General features: G+C 39.4%; 1 protein-coding gene across 2 annotated transcripts in view; it reads right to left on the bottom strand.

Annotated features, from left to right (window-relative positions):
• Nucleotides 1-328: 328 nt before the first annotated feature.
• VPS16 (VPS16 core subunit of CORVET and HOPS complexes) overlaps nt 329-26,035 on the bottom strand; it is a 521,592-nt gene continuing 495,885 nt past the window's right edge. For both annotated transcript variants that reach the window (XM_075179978.1, XM_075179979.1), the window contains one exon: nt 329-652. In XM_075179978.1, the coding sequence (XP_075036079.1) occupies nt 508-652 (145 nt within the window). In that variant the 3' untranslated portion in view covers nt 329-507. The remainder of the gene's footprint in view (nt 653-26,035) is intronic.

Here is a 26,035-nt window from a genome sequence, read left to right as displayed (position 1 = left end):
AGCTTCACTGTACAGAAATTTGACCTAAATCTGGTTTCAAAATACATACCGTTTGATACAATCAAATGTACAAAAAGGTGAAACTTACATTTGGCAATGTTCACCAAAAATGTTGTTTATACCTTTTTGGAGGCATGTTTCCACTTTTGAAATTAAATACTTATGGGGTTTCTATTTTCTTATTGCAAATGCATTGAACTTATTTTTTAAGAACATGTATACAACGCTTAATTACACATCCAGTTGGAGTCAACATTAGCCTTGCACACTTTTAAGATAATTTTGGCATTTTGACTGTAGGAATCTCTAAAATGAAGTAACATGAATGTGGTAGTAAGGTGTTTTTATTAAAAGTGATATTATGAACACCATTTTTGTCGGTGAAAGACAATGAAAAACTTATGGCAATCAATTACAAGTTTAACTACTGTTCGTACACTTAATTATCAACCATTCTTTATGATACAATAGCAGAATATAGCACATTTACAGACTTAATAGAATGCATTATTTTTTAAGTAGTTGTGCTTTAGTGCGTTCAATCTTCTCAGCTGCAGAGGCGTCAGTGACTGAAGTACATTTTGACAAGACTGTGTTCATTTCATTTTCATTTTTATGTTCAATGGCAGCTTCAGCAGCTTGGTCTAAATCCCTATTAAAAAAAAAAGTGTAAGGTGCTCAATTTAGCAATGTTAAACATAACTATATTGTATATAATGTGCATGTTTTAACAGTATAACATTTATATGAGTATGGATGTATGCATTGTAAATATGAAATAAATAGATAGTAGAGCAAAAAGTCAGTAAGTGCTGCAATTGGTACTTGTAGCAGCTAATTTACAAAACAAATCAGAAGTTTAAATTCCACTTAGAGCAATCCACATTAAATCGGTAGGTGTTTACATGCGTGGAACCTGTTTGGTCTCTAAACTATGTAACAGCAAGAATATGAAAGTAAGAAGAATTTATATCTTAAGCTAATGGAAAAAAAAATATCAAATAAAGGATTTCATCACATGTAACAGGAGAAATTGTGTAAAACAATATTTTTTTTACTATGAACCAAAGCAAAACATTACATAAAATTAGCAATTTAATCAAACAGCAATAAACTAATACTGTAAAATTAATGCCTTTGTGTTATGTAAAAAAATATTTATGTTTAAGTCACAATTGAGCCTTAAGAATTAGCCTGTAGACAGTTCCTTTTATTGCAAGAACATTACCCCCATTAAATGAGAATAGGAGTATCATTATCTATAATTCTCAACTCATACAAGAATGTGGATGAAAAGCATTTGTATATTTGGAATTTTATATCTGTATGAAGAGTCCCTATATAGCTCTCCCACATTTCAAAAAATGTTGACAATGTGGCTTCCAGTCAATTTATCCTAAATACAAAAAAAACAATTTTCCTTAAATAATTTGTATGGAGGAACTGCAGGTTGTGACTACACTTGTAAAATAGCTTTCCTCTTCTTATTTTCTGGCCTTGAGGGATTATTCCTAGGATTGCAGATTCATACTGTGATGAGGGGACATGTATGATCTGTGGATAGGTTTAAGGGATAATTCAACGTACATACTGGCCAGTATGAAGCCACTAGATTCATACAGGGCCTTAAAGAGAGTTATCCACTGGTAGCTCAGGTTAATGGTGGAGCTATCGAGTTAGGCTTCTTTTGGTATTGTTGTATTCTAAACTACATCAAGTGTAATTATAGTGAATTGTGATGGCTTTGTGTTGAGGTGGTTTTTGGGACAGAAGTGTATCAAGGGGATTCTGCCATTCGTTGGTGGATATATATATATATATATATATATATATATATATATATATATATATATATATATATATATGAACTCTGCTAATGTAATGTTGTGCCTGGATGTAGGCAAAAGGGAAGGAGCTATGAAAATTGCATTTTTCCACCTCCTGCTTGTGTGAGAAGTCATTTACTTGATTTGTATATCAGACAACCTATTGTACTAATGTCTCTGTCTTTCCTAGTCGTGGAGGGGTTGGATGATGCGCCCTCTTGAAAATCAGGGCAATACCTGGTTTTAAATACATTGCTGTTGATTTATCTGTGTTCACAGAAAGACCAGAGACTGACCCATAATCCTCAATTTTGTTCATTATTGGTTATACAGAATGGGTTGGATTAGACAAAGGCTGATATCTTAATTTCATAATTTCCTAGTCAGATACCTTCAAATTCCTGTGTTTGGTGTATTATGCAGAATAAGGGATCTAGGGACAAGTTAAACTACAAGGGTGAAAGTGGACATCCCTGGGGCATTCCACGGTGCATCTCCATTCTCCCTATAGATCATTCACAAGGAATGTAGTAAATGTTGCAGAAGGAGCATTTTAGACCTTTGAAAGTTGCCCAGAATGCTCTGCATACAAGGTCAAAACCTGGTATAAATGTGTCCATAAGACCGCGTTGAATGCCTTATTAGCATTGAGGCAGATGCAATCATATTTGCCACTGCTACTTGGATACCTTTTGCTAATGAAACACCAAAGGTGTGTGAAGGAGGATGGGGATGACTGGTAAATAGAACTGTGTATTAGAGTGTGATCGTAGATTAATATGTCTCCTATAGGTCTGTATGCGTGATATGAGGGCATCTGCCACAAAGATATAGACAATCTTGGACAATGATCTGTGAACTATGGAGTGATGGAGTATATGACCAGTCAGATGAACTGAAGAGATACCACAGATCAGTGAGTTGGTGTAAGGATTTTAGCATGTGGATATGCTTAAACAGAGAGTAGTGTAATCGAGGGGTGGGAGTGGCTTTGTCAAGTAGTGGATCATCAACCATGTTAAGGTCTTCCCTCAGAATCAGCCCCAGAGTGTCCCTTTGATTGACGAAAGTTAGAAGATTTCTTGAAAAAAAAATAGTAAGGGGAGTTGTTATACATATAAGGTGAATCTGGAATTTTGTATTTTAATGTCCAGAAGGATGAAGCGCCCACCCCAATCTAGGACTTTGTCTACAGTCATGGCCAAAAGCTTTGAGAATGACACAAATATTATTTTTCACAAAGTCTGCTGCCTCAGTTTTTATGATGGCAATTTGCATACACAGAATGTCATTTAGAGTGATCAGATGAATTGCAATTAATTTCAAAGTCCCTCTTTGCCATGACAATGAACTTTATCCCAAAAACAACATTTCTACTACATTTCAGCCCTGCCACAAAAGGACCAGCTGACATCAGGTCAGTGATTCTCTTATTAACACAGGTGAGAGTGTTGACGAGGACAAAGCTGGAGATCACTCTGTCATGCTGATTGAGTTAGAATAACAGACTGGAAGCTTTAAAAGGAGGGTGGTGCTTGAAATCATTGTTCTTCCTCTTAATCATGGTTAACTGCAAGAAAACAGGTGGTCATCATTGCACAAAAAAGGGCTTCACAGGCAAGGATATTGCTGCTAGTAAGATTGCACCTGTTAAAGATATTTTTGGATAAAGGCAATTTATTTTAGCATGAAAATATTTACATTGTTTTATCTTATTTTAGCATATCATTTATATTTTATGTGGTTTTATTATGTCATATGTTATATGTTATATTATTTAATCCTTTTGTGTGAGCTGATGAGGGATATGAACAGGAATGAAGGAGTTAATTCAACATCCAAACAGATGTTTCCAATCAAGAGATTTTGAACAAAGACTTCTTCAATTTCTCCATTGCATCCTGGAGAGCCATGAGGATCAGGATACGCCTATATACTTTCTCAGCCAATTGTAATATGATATTTGTAAATTGTCGTACAGCCTACTTTTTGTTGAAACAAAAACCACTGTCTGGTCTGTTGAAGATCAGAGAGTTTTCAGTTTTGAAAATGAGCGCTTGCTTATTCTTTTGTAAATAAACAATGATATAATGTTATTCTTAAAGTCTCTTTTGCTGAAGGAATTATTTTATTACACCTAAATCAACCATTTATCGGATCATCAAGAAAGAGAGGTTCAATAGTTGTGAAGAAGGCTTCAGGGCGCCCAAGAATGTCCAGCAAGCCCCAGGACCATCTGATTGCGGAGCACTACCAGTGGAGAGCTTGCTCAGGAATGGCAGCAGGCAGGTGTGAGTGCATCCGCACAGTGAGGCGAAGACTTTTGGAGGATGGCTTGCTTATTCTTTTGTAAATAAACAATGATATAATTTTATTCTTAAATTCTCTTTTGCTGAAGGAATTATTTTATTACTTTATTAATTGGAGGCATCGCTGCGATTTCTCAAAACATATTTCCTGGAAAACTTCTGGCATGCTCGTCTGTTAAAGTACAGGTACTGGTCTGTTAAAGTACAGGTTTCAAAAGTGGACGTCCCTATTTTGTAAAGGGAGGTAAGAAAAAAACTTCTTTTGCGAAATGTACAGAACCTTGTGTTGTTGGCAGACAGTAGCTTTTCCATTGAAATTTGTGTTGCAGAAATATGAACTCATATTTTTTTTTAAGTTGTTTATAGTAATTGTTTCACAATTTAAAACTTAGGGTTTAAAGTGTTATATTTTTATTTTTTTATGTCTGCCACTTTGCTAAACAGTACATCATATATATTTATGTTATTGGAGTATGGGCACTTTGTTTGTAATTGCCTGATTTAAGGGTTATGCTACTTTGTGAACTGCTTATCAAGAGTATGTATGTATAACTGTTGTGATAATAAGTGTTAAGGACGCTAAGAGATAATAAAAAGTGACTAAACTGTGTAGAGATTGAGGCTATCTTCCCAGACGTGGGGCCTAAATTAACTTTGTGGATATTGGTAAAACTGCGGGTTTACCATACTGCGGACTGCGTGGACGCATTTTAATTGAGAATAAATAATATAAAATATATTGCGTGGGTTAAATTCTCAGTGAATTATGGGGAATGGATTGTTTAGAGGTTCAGATAGCAAACAGTTCCTGGAAGGAACTGCTAATTATGTAATGTTTAATAAATATAAGGAAGAGGCTGTGTGATTTGTGCAAGAGTGGATAAAAATGACTAACCATTGTGATAAGCAGTTTCCAAGTACAGGGTCCTTTGATAAAAATATTTTGGATAATGTGCAAACAGAAATTGAAAAATTGGAAAATCAGAAAACTAAATTATTAATGACTAACTGTTTGGCTTTGTGGAAAGCGGAAGCGGAACATTGGAAGCCATTAGAAACTTTAAGTAGTGTTTTACAGTCACCTAATTCTGACTTGGGTAATTCTGAAACTGCTATGTCTGAACAGACACAGATGGGAATATCTCCTCCCCCATACCAAACACTTCAGCCTGTAACTCTGTATCCTGTAGCAGATTTGAAAAGACTGGAAAATTATTCTAGCACAGAAAGTGAATCCGAGGATTTACTTACAGAAAATCAAATGGCATCAGCAATTCAGAGGATTTTGCAAATGCAGATTGTTAATCAGGGTGTGGCTGCAGTACCAGCACTGCCACCAGATGGTGCAGGGGTTGCAGTTGAGCAGGGTGCTGTGGGGGGTTTACAAGTTGGCACTACTATATCTGATACAGTAAAAATGCGAGAGGACAGACAACCAGTTCAATTGTATGATCCAGCAACAGGGCAAACATCCAGTAGAGTATTGCAAGCATCTAATAAAAACAAACAGCGAAGAGCAGCTAAAACACAGGATTCTGTTGCATTGTTGCCTATAAGAAGAATGTTAGTCCCTAGACCAGATGCAGGGGATCCCCCTGTTCCACAACTGCCTTTAAAGGGACCTCTGCATGTTTCATGGTCATGTACAGAACTTCGTAACATGATTAAGGATTGCCGAAATCCAAAGACGGATTTGATAGGTTGTCAGAAGTTTATTAGAGGTATTGGAAATGCACACGAACCCACGGGGCGTGATTGGCGTGTTTTTCTTAGAGCATTATTACCTGAGGGTTTGGATATTGTTGAACTTTGTGATAATTCTGCACTAGGAAATGATAACTTGCCGTATGTAAATGATGATGCTAATCAAACGAATATAATTAATATTCTTAGACAGTTACGAGTAGCTTTTCCTCCTAGATTAGATTGGCAGAAACTTTTTACTATCAAACAGAAAGCTAATGAGTCTGGAGAAGAGTATTGTATGAGGGCAGCTATTGAAATGTCAAATTATACAGGTATAGAAAATGTTGTAGAGGCAGAAGGACATAGACAAATGGCTGTTGCTGTGTTGGTAGAAGGATTAATGCAAACGTTGAGAAACAGGCTTCAAATTGCAACCCCGGAATGGAGACTTTTGTAGAAATAAAAGAATTGATTATTAATCATGATGTTAATATCAGTAAGAAAAAAGGAAGATTTGAAGCATAGATTATTGACTGTGCAATTAAAAACTTTAGAGAATCAGGCATTACCAAGGACTTATGATACTCAGTTTGGATGTGAACCACACCTAAAAATGGCTGGTCGTTGTTTCACATGTGGACAGGCAGGTCATTATTCCTTTTGTTGCCCTTCTTTTGGGAGGGTTAAAAACAGGGGAAGAGGGTGTGTCATGATGACGAGAGGGTTGAATGCTCACCCATATTCACATTGGCAGACTAGGGGACGTGGCAAGCCACAATCTTTTTGTCCACGCTCCTCCCTCATTGATTTTACTCCTAATGGAAGGATCTCTGATATCTTCAAATTACAACCAGCAGAAGAGGGTCATGGGCTTTAGAAACCCACATATGCAGCCCTCAGAAACACAATTGCAGTATCCTGTTCCACAATGAAGTGTTGGCCATACCCGTAATTTACTGAGTTTAGATGCTTTTGATACTGCAGATGTTGAACCATCAGTTTAATTACATATAGGTGATCAGAAACATCAGTTTTTAGTAGATACGGGGGCGGCCAGATCAGTGTTGAACACTCCTGATATTATACCATTATCTGATCACTCAATATCTGCAGTAGGAGTTTCAGGTATAGTGCAGCAGTGCCTGTAATAGTAGGTCCTTTGTGTACACAACATTCCTTCCTTTTAGCAACTGTGTCTAATTGGGAACTATAATAGCTCAGAGGCCTCTGATGGTCACCATGTAACTGTGTTAGGACTCTTGCTGCACAACTAGACAATTTAGTGCAATACAAATCTTTTAGGGAGAAATATGTGTAAATTAGGCTGCACTATTTATTGTACACCAAATGCACTATTTATTGTACACCAGATGGTGTGTTTTTGGATATTCCTCAGAAGTATTCTATTGATGCTCAAGATTTATTACACATGCCAGCACGATTGTTTAACTTGGAACTCACATCCACTTTCAGTTCGCCCATACAGCAAATGTTGGATACAGTTCCAAATCAGTTATGGACCACAGATAGCCAATACACAGGTTTGATGGTGAATATAGCTCCAGTTTTAGTGACTCTTAAATCGGGAGCAAAACCACCCAAGATTCCACAATACCCTCTGAAACCTGAAGCAGAATTAGGAATTTTTCCAGTGATTCAACGTCTGTTGGAGCAGAACATTTTGGTAAGAATTAATAGTATTTGTAATTCGCCCATTTTAGCAATTAAGAAGCGCTGTGGGCGGAGTTTTAGGCTCATACATGATCTACGAGCTATAAATAAAGTTGTTGAGTCACAATACCCTGTTGTACCCAATCCAGCAACAATCCTCATGCAAATCCCACCTGCTGCCACATACTTCACTGTGATTGATTTGTGTTCAGCATTCTTTTTGATACCATTGCATCCAGATTGTCAGTATTTGTTTGCTTTTACATATAAAGGGGTGCAATATACATGGACTAGACTTTTACAGGGGTTCATTGACAGTCCAAGTATCTTCTCTCAGGCATTGCATGATTGTCTTGAAGCTTTTACATCAAAATGCGGTTCTGTACTGATTCAGTATGTTGATGACTTATTATGTTCTACTTCATTTCAGTCATCCCTTGCAGATACCAGTTTGCTGTTATCATTCCTGTATCGCACTGGACACAAGGTATCCAAAGATAAGTTGCAACCTTGCCAGACTCAGGTTAAGTATTTGGGCCATTGTTTGACCCAAGGACTGAGACATCTGTCACCGGAAAGAGTGCAAATTATTTTGGATGTGCCTTTGCCCATTAATCAAACACAAGTGCGTGCATTCTTGGGTATGTGTAGCTATTGTCGATGCTGGATTCCTGGCTATGCCATTTTGGCATTGCCATTGCAAAACTTAATTGGTTCCAATCTTCCAGATTTGGTCAATCATACAGAGGACACAGAAAATGCTTTTCATTCACTTAAGGATGCTTTAATGGAGGCCCCTGCATTAGGTATCCCAGATTATTGTAAGCCATTTTCTTTGTATTGCACTGAATTGTCTAGTTGTGCAGCAAGAGTCCTAACACAGTTACATGGTGACCATCAGAGGCCTCTGGGCTATTATAGTTCCCAATTAGACACAGTTGCATGATCATTACCACCCTGTTTGCGTGCAGTAGCAGCTGCAACACTATTAATAGAGAAAACAGAGGATTTAGTGCTAAGCCATGATTTAACCCTCTATGTTCCACATGCTGTTTCAGCTTGGATGCAATCCGCACGGACACAACATGTCTCTAAAGCTCGCTTTACGAGATGGGAGCTAGCATTAATGGCTCCTCCACATCTCACCATTCAACGGTGTACTACTCTTAATCCAGCTACTTTTCTACCAATTGTGCATGGACATGCACAGATGGTGGAAGATGTTGATGAAGGTAACAGTGAGATTCCTGGTGATTTAATGCGTAATCATGACTGTTTGAAATTCTTAGATCAGACTTTTACAGCAAGACCTGATATAAAAGACATGCCACTACCAAATGTAGATCTGACCTTTTATATAGATGGTAGCTGTCATAGACAAAATGAGACTGGAGAGTTATGCACAGGATATGCAGTGGTAACAGATGAGAGTATTGTTGAAGCAAATGCAATAGGTCCCCCCCACTCAGCTCAAATTGCCGAATTAGTTGCACTCACAAGACCATGTGAGTTGGCGCGAGATAAACGAGTAAATATTTACACAGACAGCCGATACGCATTTGGCGTTGTTCATGACTTTGGTGTATTATGGCGGCTTCGAGATTTTTTAACTACAGCAGGTACCCCGGTAGCACATTCACAGCACATAATGAAATTGTTAGATGCTATTCAATTGCCATCACAGGTAGCAGTTATTAAATGCCAGGCGCACATAAGCAGTTCAGATCCAGTTTAGGAAACAGAAGGGCAGATGAGGCCGCACAAGATGCAGCGAAAAGACCGGTGTTAACAAAAATTTCTTCACAGGTTACCAGTTTAATGTTGTTTACATTAATTGATGACAAAAACTTAATCAAAATGCAAAAGTTTTGTAATCCACAGGAATTGGCCCTCTGGAAGTTAAAGGGATGTGTACAAGATACTAATGGTCTGTGGAAAGATGGTAAAGGTAGACCAATGGCCCCAAAAGCTTATCCACCAGCGCTGGCAGAAGCAGCTCATGGATTGACTCATTTAGGCAAAGACAGTATGTGCAGACTTGTTAAGGCCTATTGGTATGCACCTGGCTTCTACTCTCATGCAGTTAAAAAGGCTATTTCTTGTTTTACCTGTCTGAGAAAGAATCCTCACATATTCCTCCCACAGAGGGCCCTTTCCAAGTAGTACAAATTGACTTTATCTAACTGCCAAAATGTCGTAATTTACAGTATGTACTAGTGTGTGTTGACATGTTTTCTAGTTGGGTAGAAGCATATCCAGCTGCGAGTTGCACTGCAGTATTTACAGCAAAGAAATTGGTACAAGAATTTGTGTGTAGATATGGTATACCACAAATAATTGAGAGTGATAGATGTACACATTTCACTGGGCAAGTTTTTCAGACAATGTGTACTTTATTAGGAATACAAAGTAAGTTACATACACCATATAGACCACAGTCTAGTGGTAAAGTAGAACGATTTAATGGTATAATCAAAAATAAGCTGTGTAAAGTGATGAAGGATATGGGGATGATTTGGTTAGAGGCTTTACCCTTAGTGTTGCATAGTATCAGAACCACTCCCAGACTTCCATTTAATCTTTCACCATATGAGATTTTGTTTGGATTTTGTTCGGAAGATAACCCAATATTATCATCAGCCAACATGAAACTTTAAAATGCACTCAAGATGTATTTGTTAAGTACTTGATTGAGATGAGTAAGCAGTTACAAAAGCAACAAGAGACTTTGAAACTGATTGTACCGCAAATGCCTATTGAGAACTGTCATGATATACAGCCAGGAGAATATGTTATGGTCAGAAATTTTTTACGCTCTGGTTGTTTGACAGATCGTTGGGAAGGACCGTATCAAATATTGTTAACCACAACAACAGCGTTGAAAGTTGCAGAAAAAGACACTTGGATTCACGCATCCCACTGCAAGAAGGTAGTCGATCCGACAGTGACCTGGAAAGAGGCAGAGACTGCTAAAGCTTGGAACCAGATATAACAAATTTATTTCAGGACTCTGATGTGGTTTGGGAAGAAGAATCTGACCAAGAAGCCAAAGGATAATATCCTTATTACTACTGCCATTGCTATAGGCATGATTTGTTTTCTGATTCTTATACCTTATATTATTAATGGACATTTTGTTAATGAGGATTTGATAATAAAATCTGATAGTGGGTTTGAGGAAATGATGGTATATAGTCGTAAAAATGTAGAATCAGAACTGTCTTCATCATTCATTTTACTCACAAATAATAACACATACAATGACACATATAAAGGTAGAATTAAAAGACACATAGCTGGAGATGAACCTGAAGATTGTGGTGAGAAACTGCCAACTGAAATGTGTATATGTCATTATTGTAATAATCCTCCTGAAGAAAGATGTGTAAAATGGTGTCAGACGGATACAGAACATTTTTTAAATCAACATCCTATAGACTTGTATCATGGTATGATAGGACGAGCAATTAAACAAACTAATTGTCGGATATGTACACATACACCACATGGACACCAAAATGTTGGATTATTGGCAATACCTTTAAATTTTACAGAATTGCTTAATTTGCCAGAATGAAGACCAGTAGCTGGGACATATAATGAAACTCAACCTCCTTACTTAAAATTGTTGCCACATGTATTGACTGAAAGTGTTATATGTATAAATTTTACAAGTACACAAGAAATTAAAAATTGGGAGTTGGAGTGGTTTGGATGGGTGGTAACCAGCTTTAATAGGCCTATAGAAAAGACTAGTGAATATTTAAATAAAAATGGAAAAAGACCTGCATTTGAAAACCCAAAATTCAGATATGTTGGGCCAAAGAGATCTTTGGGAACAGTAGCATCAAAGTATTGTAATATAACTTTACAAGATGGTGATTGTAAAGAGCAATTAGAAAATAATAAGTATGGGAAATTTATAGACATTCTTTGCATAGATATATTACTGTCAGGCGCAGCCCCGCACTCTTACCTAGTGCCAGGACGGACGTCTTCTCGATGAACACTCTAGGCAACGGAACGTCACTTCCGGCACCACCGGAGGTTTGGGCGCATGCGCCCGAACATCGCGCCTCGTTGCTAGGCAACGAGGACGCTCAGCAGCAGTTCCTGTCGGCGGTCAGATCAGCTGACCGCCGACCTCCACTCCACCAATGGTTAGGGACTCAGCACTATTTAAACCAGACTCTGGCATCCCTAGATTGCCAGAGTATCTAGTCTAATAGCTTGTCTCTAGGCTTCCCTGTGTTAGTGCATACCTGTTACCTGCTTTTCCCGGATTTGACTTTTTGCCTGTTTTGACTACTCTTCAGATTCCCCTTGGTTCCTGTTTGTTATCCTGGTTTGACCCTTGGCTTCCTGACGATTCTTCTGCCTCATCCTTCTGTACTTCGCTGCCTGCACGGATTTGACCCCGGACTGTTTACTACGTTTTGTTCACGTTACCTCGCTGGTGGCTACCTTGGAGAACCGCGACCGGCACGTCTAAGCCGCTAAGTCCAAAACTCCTTGCGGGGTTCCCTATTGAAGACCTGGGGCGTGGTTAGACTCTGCGCCTCCTTGAGTAGCAGTGCCAATACCAGCAGGTAAGGCCTTCCAAATTATCTATTCGTGACAATTACATGTAGCAATACCACATATTCTACCAGATAATATATATTACATATGTGGAAGTAAGGCATATAAGTGGTTACCACTGAATACAGGTGGAATATGTTATTTGGGTGAAGTAATTCCAGCTGTTAATGTATTCATGCATAATGTTTTAAAGGAAATAGTACAACAAAAATATTTAAAAGATAATTCAGTAATAAGAAAGAAAAGAAGCGATGAAAAGAGAGAAAAACAACCAGTATCGCAACTTATTAGTGAATCAACTGGTGTACAAGAATTGACTGCATGAATTTTCAGGTATTACACGAAGAAATATGAATTGGTTTTATATTCAAGGTTGAGCAACATTGATAGATAAAATAACTAATATGTATGATGAAACTTTCCGTTATGTTGCAAAAGAGCTTCAAGTTTTCAAAACGGAGTTAATACAACATAGATTGGTCTTAAATTATCTTACTGCACAAACAGGAGGTTATTGTGTAACATTACAAATGAAATATGGCACGCAGTGCTGTACTTATCTGACTAATAACACTGATAATCCAGAAGAAATAATTGATAATTATAAGGATGAAGCAATAAAAGTAAAGACGGATTTTTCAAAATTACATAACATGACATTATCTTCAGTAGATACATGGTTTTCGTGGTTAGATCCAAAAAATTGGTTTTCAGGTTTTGGTACATGGTTTCAATCATTAATGCATTCATTAGGAAGATTTATCTTTATATTAGGAATATTGTTAGTTATCTATTTTGTATTAAAGTGTATACCAGTATTGTTGAAATTTTGTAAGAAAACATTGAGTAGAGAAATTAAGAGAGTGAATAATACAGGGGAAGAAATTATAGAACTGTATGAAGAAATAAAACCTCATAATCATGTTATTGTGTGATAGTTTGGAGAACTATCAAACTGGGGAAACTGTCAAAGATATTTTTGGATAAAGACAATTTATTTTAGCATGAAAATATTTACATTGTTTTATCTTATTTTAGTATATCATTTATATTTTATGTGTTTTTTTATGTCATATGTTATATTATTTAATCCTTTCGTGTGAGCTGATGAGGGATATGAACAGGAATGAAGGAGTTAATTCAACATCCAAACAGATGTTTCCAATCAAGAGATTTTGAACAAAGACTTCTTCAATTTCTCCATTGCATCCTGGAGAGCCATGAGGATCAGGATACGCCTATATACTTTCTCAGCCAATTGTAATATGATATTTGTAAATTGTCGTACAGCCTACTTTTTGTTGAAACAAAAACCACTGTCTGGTCTGTTGAAGATCAGAGAGTTTTCAGTTTTGAAAATGAGCGCTTGCTTATTCTTTTGTAAATAAACAATGATATAATGTTATTCTTAAAGTCTCTTTTGCTGAAGGAATTATTTTATTACACCTAAATCAACCATTTATCGGATCATCAAGAAAGAGAGGTTCAATAGTTGTGAAGAAGGCTTCAGGGCGCCCAAGAATGTCCAGCAAGCCCCAGGACCATCTGATTGCGGAGCACTACCAGTGGAGAGCTTGCTCAGGAATGGCAGCAGGCAGGTGTGAGTGCATCCGCGAAGACTTTTTGAGGATGGCCTGGGGTCAAGAAGGCCAGCAAAGAAGCCACTTCTCTCCAGGAAAAACATTATAGACAGACTGATATTCTGCAAAAGGTTCAGGGGTTGGACTACTGAGGACTGGGGTAAAGTCATTTTCTCTGCTGAACCACCTTTCAGATGTTTGGGGCATCTGGAAAAATGCTTGTCCAGAGAAGGAAAGGTGAGCGCTACCATCAGTCCTGTGTCATGCCAACAGTAAAGCATCCTGAGACCTTTCATGTGTAGGATTGCTTCTCAGCCAAGAGAATGGGCTCACTCACAATTTTGCCTTAGAACCTAGCCTACCAAAACATCCTCCAAGAGCAACTTCTTCTAACCATCCAAGAACAGTTTGGTGACGAAGAATGCCTTTTCCAGCATGACGGAGCACCTTGCCATAAGGCAAAAGTGATTTGGGAATCAAAACATCGAAATGATGGTTCCATGGCCAGGAAACTCCCCGTTTTCTCCCCATGTGGCCCAGAAGTTGATTGGCAGCATGCCAGAGCAAATTGTAGAGGTCTCCAAAACGAAGGGTCAACAGTGCAAATATTGACTCTTTGCATAAACCTAATGTAATTGTCAATAAAAGCCTTTGACACTTATGAAAAGCTTGTAATTTTACTTCAGTATACCATAGCAACATCTGACGAAAAGGTCTAAAAACATGAAAGCAGCAAACTTTGTGAAAACCAATACTTGTGTCATTCTCTAAACTTTTGGCCATGACTGTAGAAGAGAAAAAGGAAAAAGGAGGGCAAATTTTACAACTTCCCTCTCTTAAAATTGTACACAATTTACGGTAGCTAAGATAAATCGAGGGTTAAATGATGCACATTACTGGAAACCTTGACACTTATTTTTAATTAAACCAGATAGATAATTGTTGGTACAATCTTGTATGTTACCACAATGTGGCAGTGGAGTTCCACTGAAATAGTTATCTAGAAGACAAAATCTGAGGCTGGAATTATGTGATTTGCTGCACTACGATCGAAAATGCAGACTGCTGATAGTAAAGTTCCTGTTGAATTAGTTATACTTTACAAAACAATTGTTGCTCAGGATGCGGGCTTTGTTATAAAGCATAAAACATCATTTGGTTATTGTATAAAGTCAATATTGGATAACTCATTTGTAGTGGTGTCACTGAATATCTACACAGCTTAATGCTGATTTTGATGTGTGTGACACTTGGTACGTTAAGAGCACTGGTTATACTGTTTATTGGCCCACAGGAGACAAAATAGTTCTTGAGCGCCTGTTTGCAGCTAGTACATTTAATCCCTTTCTGTCAAAGAGGACTGTTTTCCAGCTCGTCTGAAGATCTCTGGAACACAGCTTGCTCCTGGGTGCCCGGTTATTTTGTTACAGAAAAGAGTGCAACGGTACCACTAAATGCTCTGAGAGACACTCTGGTGCAATAACTTAGGGTATAGCTCCAGGCTATTAGAATGACAGTGGAACATAGAGGCTGGGGGAGGTGGCTGTTAGTTGGGATCGGGAACTTGTCAAAGTTTGCAGTCATACCCTAGCTGTCCAGGCTAGGAACACAACTGGCAGCGCCAGATCAATTCCACACTGGGGATCTGGAAAGGGCAATTCAAACAGCACATGCGCCTCCACAGTATCAGCAATGCAATACCGGACAAGATGCAGATCAACAGGACAACAAGGGATCGTTCACAGAACTCTATGGCTATGAATGTATAAGCATAGCTTTTTCTAGTATTACTTGGTGGAGGACATAATTTTGCTTTGTGGTGCAAACACATAGTACCCCCATACATAGCTAAGCGTATTAGTATACCTACTTCTATATTGGACACAAGGCTACATAATCTGATTCACAATACAGTGTGCTAAATACAGTGTTATTGTTACTTTTTGTATTGTCTTTTAAAATGGATCAACATTGTGATTAAAGTTGACTTCCCCACAGGCATGTCAAGACTACCTTTACTCTGGAACCTTTGTTCTGTTTCTACTTCTCAGCCTGTCTGAATATATTACTCCATGAGGTTTGTTTGTGGAGCGGCAGAGAATTTTGAGACTTCTATATAGTTGGACTGGGAATGTGGAGCTGGGATGTGACATCACAGCCCAGGAGCCATACTCAGTTCATTACTAATATAGAGGAGCAGCAGTCAGTCCTTTCCTCTTAACTTAACTTCTATAATCCATCCTGCAATCATGTTTTTGGAATGAGTTTGACCTTGCCTTGAAACTTCAGGAAGTATAAATAGATGATCTGTTTTTCTGACATCCTTTGTTTTGGAGAGCTACACAGATATTGCTCTGACCAGAATGTATGCAATTTTCTCTCTTTTCTTTAGTTGGCTCTGGAGACAGAGCTGGAAGTACAATTTCTTGGTTGACATGAAATATAGTAAATACTTTTGGTAAAAATTCAAGTTTTATTAATGGCACCTGTTTACCTGAGCGTATGTTCAGAAATGGTTCCACAGAGAAGTTCTTTAAGCAGTTGTGATGGCTAACAAAAAAATTTACTTTGAGCGTGAGCCATTTCAGTAATATTTTCGGTAGTAGTTCAAAGTTCTGATGTTAGAGCCTCTAAAACAAGATTGAGATCACAAGGTGTTGCAAAGGATGCCATGCAAGGGCAAATTGTCTTGGCTGCTTGAAAGAAACTGTTGATTAGTTCATCTGTGTGACCCGATGGGCTTACTTCACCACCCAGTCTATTGGGGGAAGGAGGGCACAGCTTATCTGGTTTTCTTTCTCACAGTCATTAATCGACTGTCACTGACAACTCCTACTGGTGTGACTTTGCCACCAGACACTTGCTGACTGTAAATGCCAAAAACACAACAGTTGTAGAAGAATCTCGCTTACTTATGGTGTAGTTGGTATAGCTACTACAGCACCTCTTTTCTGTGGGTTAGTTGGTACCTCCTTACCGCTTACTATGTATCAGGACTGCTCGGTAGCAGGCAGAGCATTGACACAGGACAGCTGAGGAACAGATTAGAGTATACAAGAAGGTGCACATATCTGGAAATCCCGTTTATTAAAATTATTCAAATTATTGGCACACTGTGTGAAGGTACACCGATCCAAGTTAAGTTAAAATAATATCTTATTGATTCAATATTAAAAACATAATGCCAGCAAATTAATGGTTAACAATGAATGAATATTAATGTAGAGCTTTAAAAAGACACTCTAGGAACTGAATACTATGTTATAATGATACCCCTTATTATTATTAGTTAACATTCAGATATATCCACTAGATTCTTATCTTCAATAATTATGTTGATGATCTAAGACTCCATATAATCATTATATATCAAGAAATGGGATGCGCCTCGATATAGTAGCACTTGAAAAATACACACAGATGGCGGATAACGTTTTACTTCAGTTTAATTAGCTTCAAAGTGGTATACATGAATAATAAAAGCAATATATTTTCAATCAATTAGATACAAAGTTAAAAAACATATAAATGTTCCATTATATAAATATTATGTGTCTGGCCAGTACACTAAATATATATGTTATACTCATTGAGTTTATATGTTCAAATAGTAACAAATGAAAAGGATATCCGGATAATCACAAAAATATGTGAAATAAGAAATAACGGAGAGAGTGTACAAGGATGTTTGATGGTCTTATTTTGTCACTATATTCTCTCCTATAAAGATGTTAGTAAGACGTCTGGTTGGAGCTCAATTGGTAAAAATAAAACATAAAAAATTAAAAATATAATACAAAAAAAATAGGCACAATGTGCCTCTTACTGCGGTATCCGCGTATTATCTTCTCTCCTTCAATGATATCAGAAAAGCGCTATTAAAGCTGCTGAGGCGGTGATGAGCTGTATTATTTATTCAATGCTAAACACTCTACTCCACAGCACGGTGAGACATCCAACAGACCCACACGAAACAGCCTGACAGAAAGGCGGAACCACAGTAGATGCACGTTGTAACAGCCGAATGCCTGTTACGCTCAATTTGGTCTTATTATGTGACCAGATCCGATGTTATATTTCAACACCAATTAGTGAACAGAATGTCCCAATGACACTATGGGGCATATTCAATTAGCTTTCGGATTCGCGGTAACACGCCGGAACAGCCGCGAAACGTAATACACGTTACCGCAATAACGTGGATTTTAATGCGGTACCGTAATACCCGCAAGAATGCGCACTTTTCGCGGTAACGCTCGTTACCGCGAATCCGAAAGCTAATTGAATATGCCTCTATGTGTCCAATGTTCTGTAATCTGGATGTGAGACCAAACATACAAGCTGGGCAGGATGTAGTATATATAGTAAAATCGTAAAATCGGGCCCTGTGTGGTCTGATCAAATAGTCAAATGTTCAAAATACCTGTGAGGTACACTGGTGTGTGGAGATTCGGTGATAGTACCCAAATGGAGGAAAAATAGGTGGATAATAGTCCACTCAGTAGATTTTTCTCTTAAGTTGATAATTCCAAAGTTGAAAAGAGAGTTTTCATTCACCACTAACGCGTTTCGTTAGCTCTGAGGCCAACTTTTTCAAAGATACTCTGTAGGTGTTTCTGTAGGTATTTATACAGCCTGCTTGCATTAATTGGGAACTGATGTTTCCATTATCAGCATGATTTATTTTTGTATATTATACGTGTTTAAAGGACTCTCCATTTGAGATAAATTAGAAATTTCACATAAGCATTTTTTTCTTATATCAGCTGAAGAGAAAAGTAAAGCTACAATCAGTTCTATAATCTATACTATTTGTATAAATCTCCGAAATTTACATTTTTCAGATAGATTACTATTTAGTATAGGATGACTTATTTTAATTTATATATTAGACAAAAATATCTGAACAAAAAAATATTGGTGATTGTGGGGAGTTGAACTCGCATGCCCTGTTATTCAAACAGGGTATAAATCGATTGAGCCAAAGCTTCTAACAATATCACAAGGACAAATATATCTTACATAAACAGAAGTAGGTTAAAAAATATATAAGAAATATGAAAATAATAGAGATACAGACATATATATTATAGATAGACCTTATGAGTTATCAATTGTGTACTAAAAAATTGGAATAAGTCACCATATAGTTTAACATATCTATATAGTTGTCATTTAAATTATGTACTTTTGTTGGGGAAAAACTTTTTCAATTATCTATATATTCGGCAAATCATTATAATCATTGTGTCACGGTTCTCACGAAGGAATCCAGTAAGTGCAGCAAATCCTAGAGGTTCGTACAGTTTTGCACTACTCTAGCAGGGCGCGGAGTCTAACGGGGAGACGGTGTTCACCAGGAACCGCCGCAAACCAGTATGTCTTAGCGGCGTCTGGCTGGCAGGTCACGGTCCCCACTAAGAGTACTGTACGGAAGCCCTTGGGAAGGCTACAGGGTATAGAACCGTAGGAGGAGTGGTCAGCGGTGCCAACAATAGGTAGACACCCAGGAACCGAAGATGGGGTGAGAATTCTGCAGTACCTGAATACTGGTGTACAGGATGAAGCGTCAGCTCTATAGACAACAGTAGGGTAGTTGCAGCAGATGAGCGTCAGCTCTGCAGGCCACTGTGTGGTAAATGTAGCAGAAGGAGCGTCCGCTCTGAGGACAAATGTAGCATAGATGCAGGAGATGGGCGTCAGCTCTGCAAGCTACTGTGTGGTAGATGAAGCAGGAGGAGCGTCACATCTGCAGACAAATGTAGCGTAGATGCAGGAGATGAGCGTCAGCTTAGCAGACCACTGTGTGGTAAATGTAGCACGAGGAGCGTCAGCTCTGCAGACCAATGTGGTAGATGAAGCAGGAGGAGCGTCAGCTCTGCAGACAAAAGTAGCGTAAATGCAGGCGATGAGTGTCGGCTCTGCAGACAAAAGCAGGGCACGCAGGAAAGCCACTTCTATCACTAGGAGGTGACTCAAAGAACAGGCACTGTAGATAGTGAGGAGGTGCCTTTTAAAGTAGCCGCCAAGGAGAAGAACCAATGAGAAGGAGAGAAGGGATTTAATACAGCTAGCGGGTCTGACCCGGACCCAAGATGGCGGCGCCCAGCGGGAAGCGGAGTGCCGGGGACAGGTAAGTCTGCCGGGTGCGCCACCCGAACACCCGGCGCGTGATACATGGTTACATATTGTAAATGAAAATAATTATTAGCCTGGATCAATACCGACAAATGAAGAAGTGAATAAATTTAGCACTGCATCGCAAATTATAAGAGTATGTAGCCAAAGGAATAATTAATGTAATTAATTTCTCTTGTGACACCGACACTTTGTCTATTGGTGTATCTATCTGTACTCACAGAAATTTCAGCTATTGAGATGGCAAAATATGTTGCTTGTTAAAGATTATAATCCAGCCATTCTTCTCTAAAAACGCTATCACTTTCGGTGTACTGATTTTGGCACGGTTTTCTGATTTTATGATTACCAGAATATTATTCAAATATGGCAAAACTGTAATTCGCAGTTTCCTGAGAGCCTCCACCGACCACCAGCACCTTTTTGAATGTTCTGGGAGAAGTGGAGAGGCCAATTGATAGAACCATAAACTGGAAATGGTGTCCCATATTGAAGAATCTGAGGAAACGCTGATGTTTAGGTTCAATCTATTAATGTCAGGAAATATCCTCCTTTTTCTGCTATCAGAATCGAAATTTCTTAGTTTTACAAATTGAATGAGTCTTATCAGATTTAGAACAGATTAAGAGCCTGCTGACAGCTTCTCTACCAGAAAGAACTTGGTGTGAAAGCCTGTTCCCCTCTGATTCTTTGGTACTGGACAAATTACTTGTTTCTCCAACAGAGATTTTGGGTGTCGTGATTTTACATAAACAGTTTTCTTGAGCACGCTCTGAAATTTTAATTTGTACCCATTTCTTATAATGTACTGGCCAAGGGCCAAGTGTAGTAAGTGTCCCAGTCTACACATATTTTGAAATCCTGCCACTTAGGTTTGGGCGAGACTATCAGTTCATAGTCATTGTGGATTGTTGTCTTCCTTGCTTACCTCGACAGGAATGAAAGGGCCACTTGGATTAATTGGCCACATAGTATCTGGTAGAAAGTTTTCCTGGACAAAAGTTCTGGCTTCCTTGAACTGTTGCCTTAAGAACAAATTTTTTTTTTTCTACAAGTGATCGTGAATAATGTCACGAGCTGTGGCTCCACGGCTGGCCATCGCGGCTCGCTTCCGACTGCCTCTGGCGCCACTTACACGCGTCCCGGCTGTTGCGCTTCTCTCCTTCACCGACGCGGCCTGGCTAAACTGACAGCGCACCAGTGAAGTTAATTAACAGTCTTATGAGCTTATTAGTGCATATGTGTTTTCCCTATTGTGTTTGTCCAATTTGTGTATAAAAGGCAGAGAGGGCTTAGCCTCCCTGCCAGTCATAGTTCTCAGTCCCTGATTACTAACTTGCTCCTGTGCCTTGTACCTGTTCTCTGGATTGGATTGCTTGTGTATGACCCTTGGCTTGTTTACTGGACTTTGATTCCTTGCCTGTTGCCCTGACCTCTGCTTCGTTTCTGGACTTTCCTTCTTTGCTGCCAGCCCTGACATCTTACCTGTTCCTGACCACGGTACCTGCTTCGGACCTTAGACCTCAGCCTGCTTTCTGACCATGCTTTGTTTACTATCACCCGCTACTCTGCGCTGCGGTTTATTCATAAACTGTACTACTCTGAGTGTAAGAGCTTGGGGCATCCGAGTACCTGTGAGCTTAACGAGCTCTACGGGAGAGGCGGCTGCTATAGGTGAAGACCACTCCATCTTGTTCTACAAGTTCATGATAACCGCTAGCCTTAACAAATGTAAGTTACTCTCTTTCTTGTCCAGTTCTTTACCAACAAAAAAACCACTTTCAAAGGAGAGTGCAGTTCTTAAGACTGCTCTTCTACTGCCCACAGACATGGCCAGAGGGCTTTTCTGGCAAACACTGTGGAAGATAAACTACTACCTGAAAGTGTCACAGTATCCAGTGAGGCCTGACATAAGAAATCAATTCCTTTTCTCATAATCTCTTTAGTATTTTCAATGTACTTTTAGAAACATTTGACGGCAGATAAGAACCACTTGGCCCATCAAGTCTGCCAATTTTTTAACCTATGGTAATCTCAAACCCTGTCTGATCCTTAGTTCTTTGTAAGGATATAGTTATGTCTATCCCAAGCATGTTTAAATTGCTCCAATGTATTAGCCTCTACCACCTCTAATGGGAGAATATTCCACTTATCCACTACCCTTTCTGTGAAGTAATTTTTCCTCAAGTTTCCTTTGAACCTACTTCCCTCCAATTTCAGTGCATGTCCTTGTGTTTTAATACTTTTCTTCCTTTGAAGAATGTTTCCCTCTTAAACCTTGTTAAAACCCTTGATATATTTGAACATTTCTATCATACCCCCCCTTTCTGTTCTTTGCTCCAAATGAAAAGATCTTAATATGTATATTCTTTCCAGGTAAGTTTTGTGCTATAGGCCATGCACCATATTAGTTGCCCTTCTTTTTACAGTCTCTAATGTATTAATATCCTTCTAGAGATATGGCCTCAAGAACTAAACACAATATTCTAGATGAGGCCGTACCAATGACCTATACAGTGACATTATTACTTCTCTCTCTCTGCTACCGATTCATCTCCCTATGCAGCAAGCATCTGGTTTGCTTTTCTCATTGCTTTTTTACATTGCTTACATGCCTATAAGTCACCTGAAATGGTGACTTCTAGATCCCTTTCCTCCTCAGTAGTTTCCATTATAGTGTTGTTAATACTATATTTAGACTATTTAGGTTATGATTTTCCATTTTTTGGCATTAAACTGTAGTTGCCTTGATATTGACCATTCCTCTAGTCTACCTAGAACATTATTTGTTTTACTCCTCCTCATGTGTCTACCCTGTTGCATATATTTGTGTCATCTACAAAAAGGCATACTTTCCCTTCAATACCACTTGCAATGTCACCAATAAAGATATTAAAAAGCACTGGTACAAATACGGGTCCCTGGGGTAACTCCACTGATAACCTTTCCCTATTGTGAATGTGTCACACGCCGGTCCCATAGTTAGGTGCCGGCGCTGTGACTTTCCCTTTAAGAACCATGAGTCTGCTTGTTTCTGCCTCAGAGACATTACTTTCACAGGTGTTCCTGGCTACTGTGATCTGGACCTCCTCCCGAACCTCATTGGTCCTGGAGCACTATATTAACCTCCCATGGTTATGGGCTCATTGCCTGTTCTTCGTGTTACTCTGATTGCATTTGGATCTGCTGTTCACCTGCAAGCTGCAGACTCCTCATTGCTGTTCACCTGCAAGCTGAAAACTTCTCACTGCTGTTCACCTGCAAGCTGCAAACTCCTCACTAATGTTCACCTGCAAGTTGTAACTTCTTACTGCTGTTCATCTACAAACTGCAAACTCCTCACCGCTGTTTACCTGCAACCTGGAACTTCTCTCCACTATTCATCTGCACGCTGAACGAGTATCGTGATTTGGTGCTAAACCTGTGCTTTATCTATTGGTTCAACTTTACTGCTGACGGGCTAAGATCGCTGCATCTCACTGTTAGAGCTACTATCAAGTTACCTGTCACCTGTAGTTCCACGTCTGACACGGGTTATCCTTACTCTGCTGTTACCTGGTTACTGGACTGTTATTGTGAACTACTTGCTGTGCCGGTGGCTAGTACTTGGGCTCAAGTTGCGTGTCTCTGTTCAGTTGCTCCATACTACAGCGAACGTAGCATTGCAGTTACAACGAATCCTGCTACCTGTAGTTCCACGCATGATTCAGATACTACTCACGTCTCTGCTATTTCTAGGCAACATTCTACTGCATGTGTCAGTGTTCATCCAAGTCCTTGGGTGATGATTAACGCTTACTGCTTTACTTAATAAGAATCAGCGATTCCAGTACCATCTGCTATGTTGAGTCATCTCTACTCTCGGATCAGCTAAGTTCTATATACTACTCTGTTTGGACTGTATGTTGTACCAGTGACTCACATTCATCTGCTGTGTGGTTCTCTATTGGATCCTACTGTTCTTGTTTATCATCACTGCGTTGAACTGTATATTATCTCATCTCATGCTGTTGCCAAGGGTTACTGGTTATGAAGTAGCATATGTGAATTGTGTCTGCATTACTACGAATTGCCGTGTATTCATTTCTGCCAATATATATATATATCATCTATTCCTGTTGTACCAACATTCAATACACTACGTTGCAGCACTACTACTTTCTCCCGTGTTATTATTGATGCTTGTAAGCCGTGAACATATCCTGTGAATATTATTGTATTCTGCCTCCACCATCCTCGATAGTGAGGCAGGGGATCTGCAAAAAACTTCAGAGCCGTGACAGTAAGAACAGGCCTAATGTCTGATCCCCCGGTGGAGCCTTCTGCGAAGGATATGCTACAGCATCTAGTTACTCGAGTTGAACAGCAGGACAACACACAGCGTCAGTTGCTACATTGTCTACAGTCACTTGCTGGGAGTCTGGACACGCTTCAAACAAATCAACCAGCAGTGCCTGTTTCTCCTCCTGAGCAACTTTCAGGACATCAGGCCTCCCTTGTGACTTCCTCTACGCTCAGGCTACCTACACCGGCCAAGTTTGATGGAGACCCTAAATTGTGTCGTGGCTTTATCAATCAGTGTTCAATTCAATTTGAGCTTCAACCGCAAAATTTTCCCACTGATAGAGCTAAAGTGGCCTATATGGTCTCGCTACTGAATGGCCAAGCCTTAGCCTGGGCTTCCCCACTGTGGGAGAGGAATGATCCGCTTCTTTCTAATTATGTATCCTTTTTGTTGACGTTCCATCGGATTTTCGATGAACCCGGCCGACTCTCCTCCGCCTCCATGGCTATACTCCGTTTATGCCAAGGAAATAATTCAGTGGCACAATATGTCATTGAATTCCGCACTCTATCTTCTGAATTGTCTTGGAACGATGAAGCATTGGTGGCTGCTTTCTGGCAGGGGTTATGTGACCACATAAAAGACGCATTAGCCACCCATGAACTTCCTACTACCCTGGATGCCATAATATCATTATGTAATAAAGTGGACTGGCGCTTCAGAGAGAGAGCGGTGGAGAAGAAGGTAGCTCGTCGCCTAATCCATGGGCCCGTGCCACATCCTGTCTCACATTCTTCTGTAATTGATGAGCCCATGCAAATTGGGAGATCCTGCCTGACCCCTGAAGAACGTGACCGCAGACGCCGAGACAAGTTATGTATCTATTGTGGTGACTCGGGTCACTTCTTAAATTCTTGTCACAAGAGGCCGGGAAACGCCAAACCCTGATCTGTTCTGGGGAGGTCAGATTGGGGCTTGAAGAAACCTTCTCTTCTGCTGCTTGTACCATTCCTGTTTCTCTACTATGTGACTCTAAAAGCCACTCTACCCAAGCTTTAATCATTTCTGGTGCTGCTGGGAACTTTATTTCACAAGGTCTAGTTACTCAATGGTCCATTCCCTTTGTTCCTTTAGAAACTCCTGTCGGCTTTACAGCTATTGATGGATCTCAGCTTTCAAAAGGGGTAATTCGTACCTGGACCAAGCCTCTTCTCCTTGGTGTTGGAGCGTTACACTCTGAAAGTATCTCCTTCCTAATATTGCCTTGTACCACATCCCCAGTCATCCTGGGCCTTCCATGGCTCTAACTCCACTCGCCACAACTAGACTGGAATACGTCTGAGATCCTATCCTGGGGTTCTCGGTGCCATTCAGAATGTTTGCCCAAAGTGAGACCACTCCGTTCTTCCAAGGTCATTTCACCGTCGGATCCTTCTATGTTACCTCCTCAATATCAATCATTTGCTGACATCTTTGATAAAGTTCGTGCAGAGACTCTGCCACCTCATCGTCCATGGGATTGCCCCATAGAATTAATTCCTGACAAAGTTCCACCTAGAGGTCGAGTTTATCCTCTCTCTCAACCTGAAACTGAAGCTATGTCCATTTATGTGAAAGAGAACCTCCAAAGAGGCTTTATTAGACCATCTGTCTCACCGGCTGGGGCTGGCTTCTTTTTTGTAAAAAGGAAAGACGGCTTGCTTCGTCCCTGCATTGACTATCGCGGCCTTAATCTGGTGACCATCAAGAATCGCTATCCTATTCCTCTGCTTACAGAGCTATTTGACCGAATTAAAGGAGCTAAGATCTTCACGAAGCGCTGGATCTCAGAGGCGCCTATAATCTAATTCATATTCGGTCCGGAGATGAGTGGAAAACCGCTTTCAATACCCGCGATGGCCACTACGAATATTTGGTGATGCCATTTAGACTTTGTAATGCCCCAGCCGTTTTTCAAAG

This window comes from Mixophyes fleayi, chromosome 7 (assembly GCF_038048845.1).
Source record: "Mixophyes fleayi isolate aMixFle1 chromosome 7, aMixFle1.hap1, whole genome shotgun sequence".
NCBI classification, from domain to species: Eukaryota; Metazoa; Chordata; class Amphibia; order Anura; family Limnodynastidae; genus Mixophyes; species Mixophyes fleayi.
Note: the sequence above shows the minus strand (reverse complement) of the source record. Positions and strands in the feature narration are given on the sequence as shown.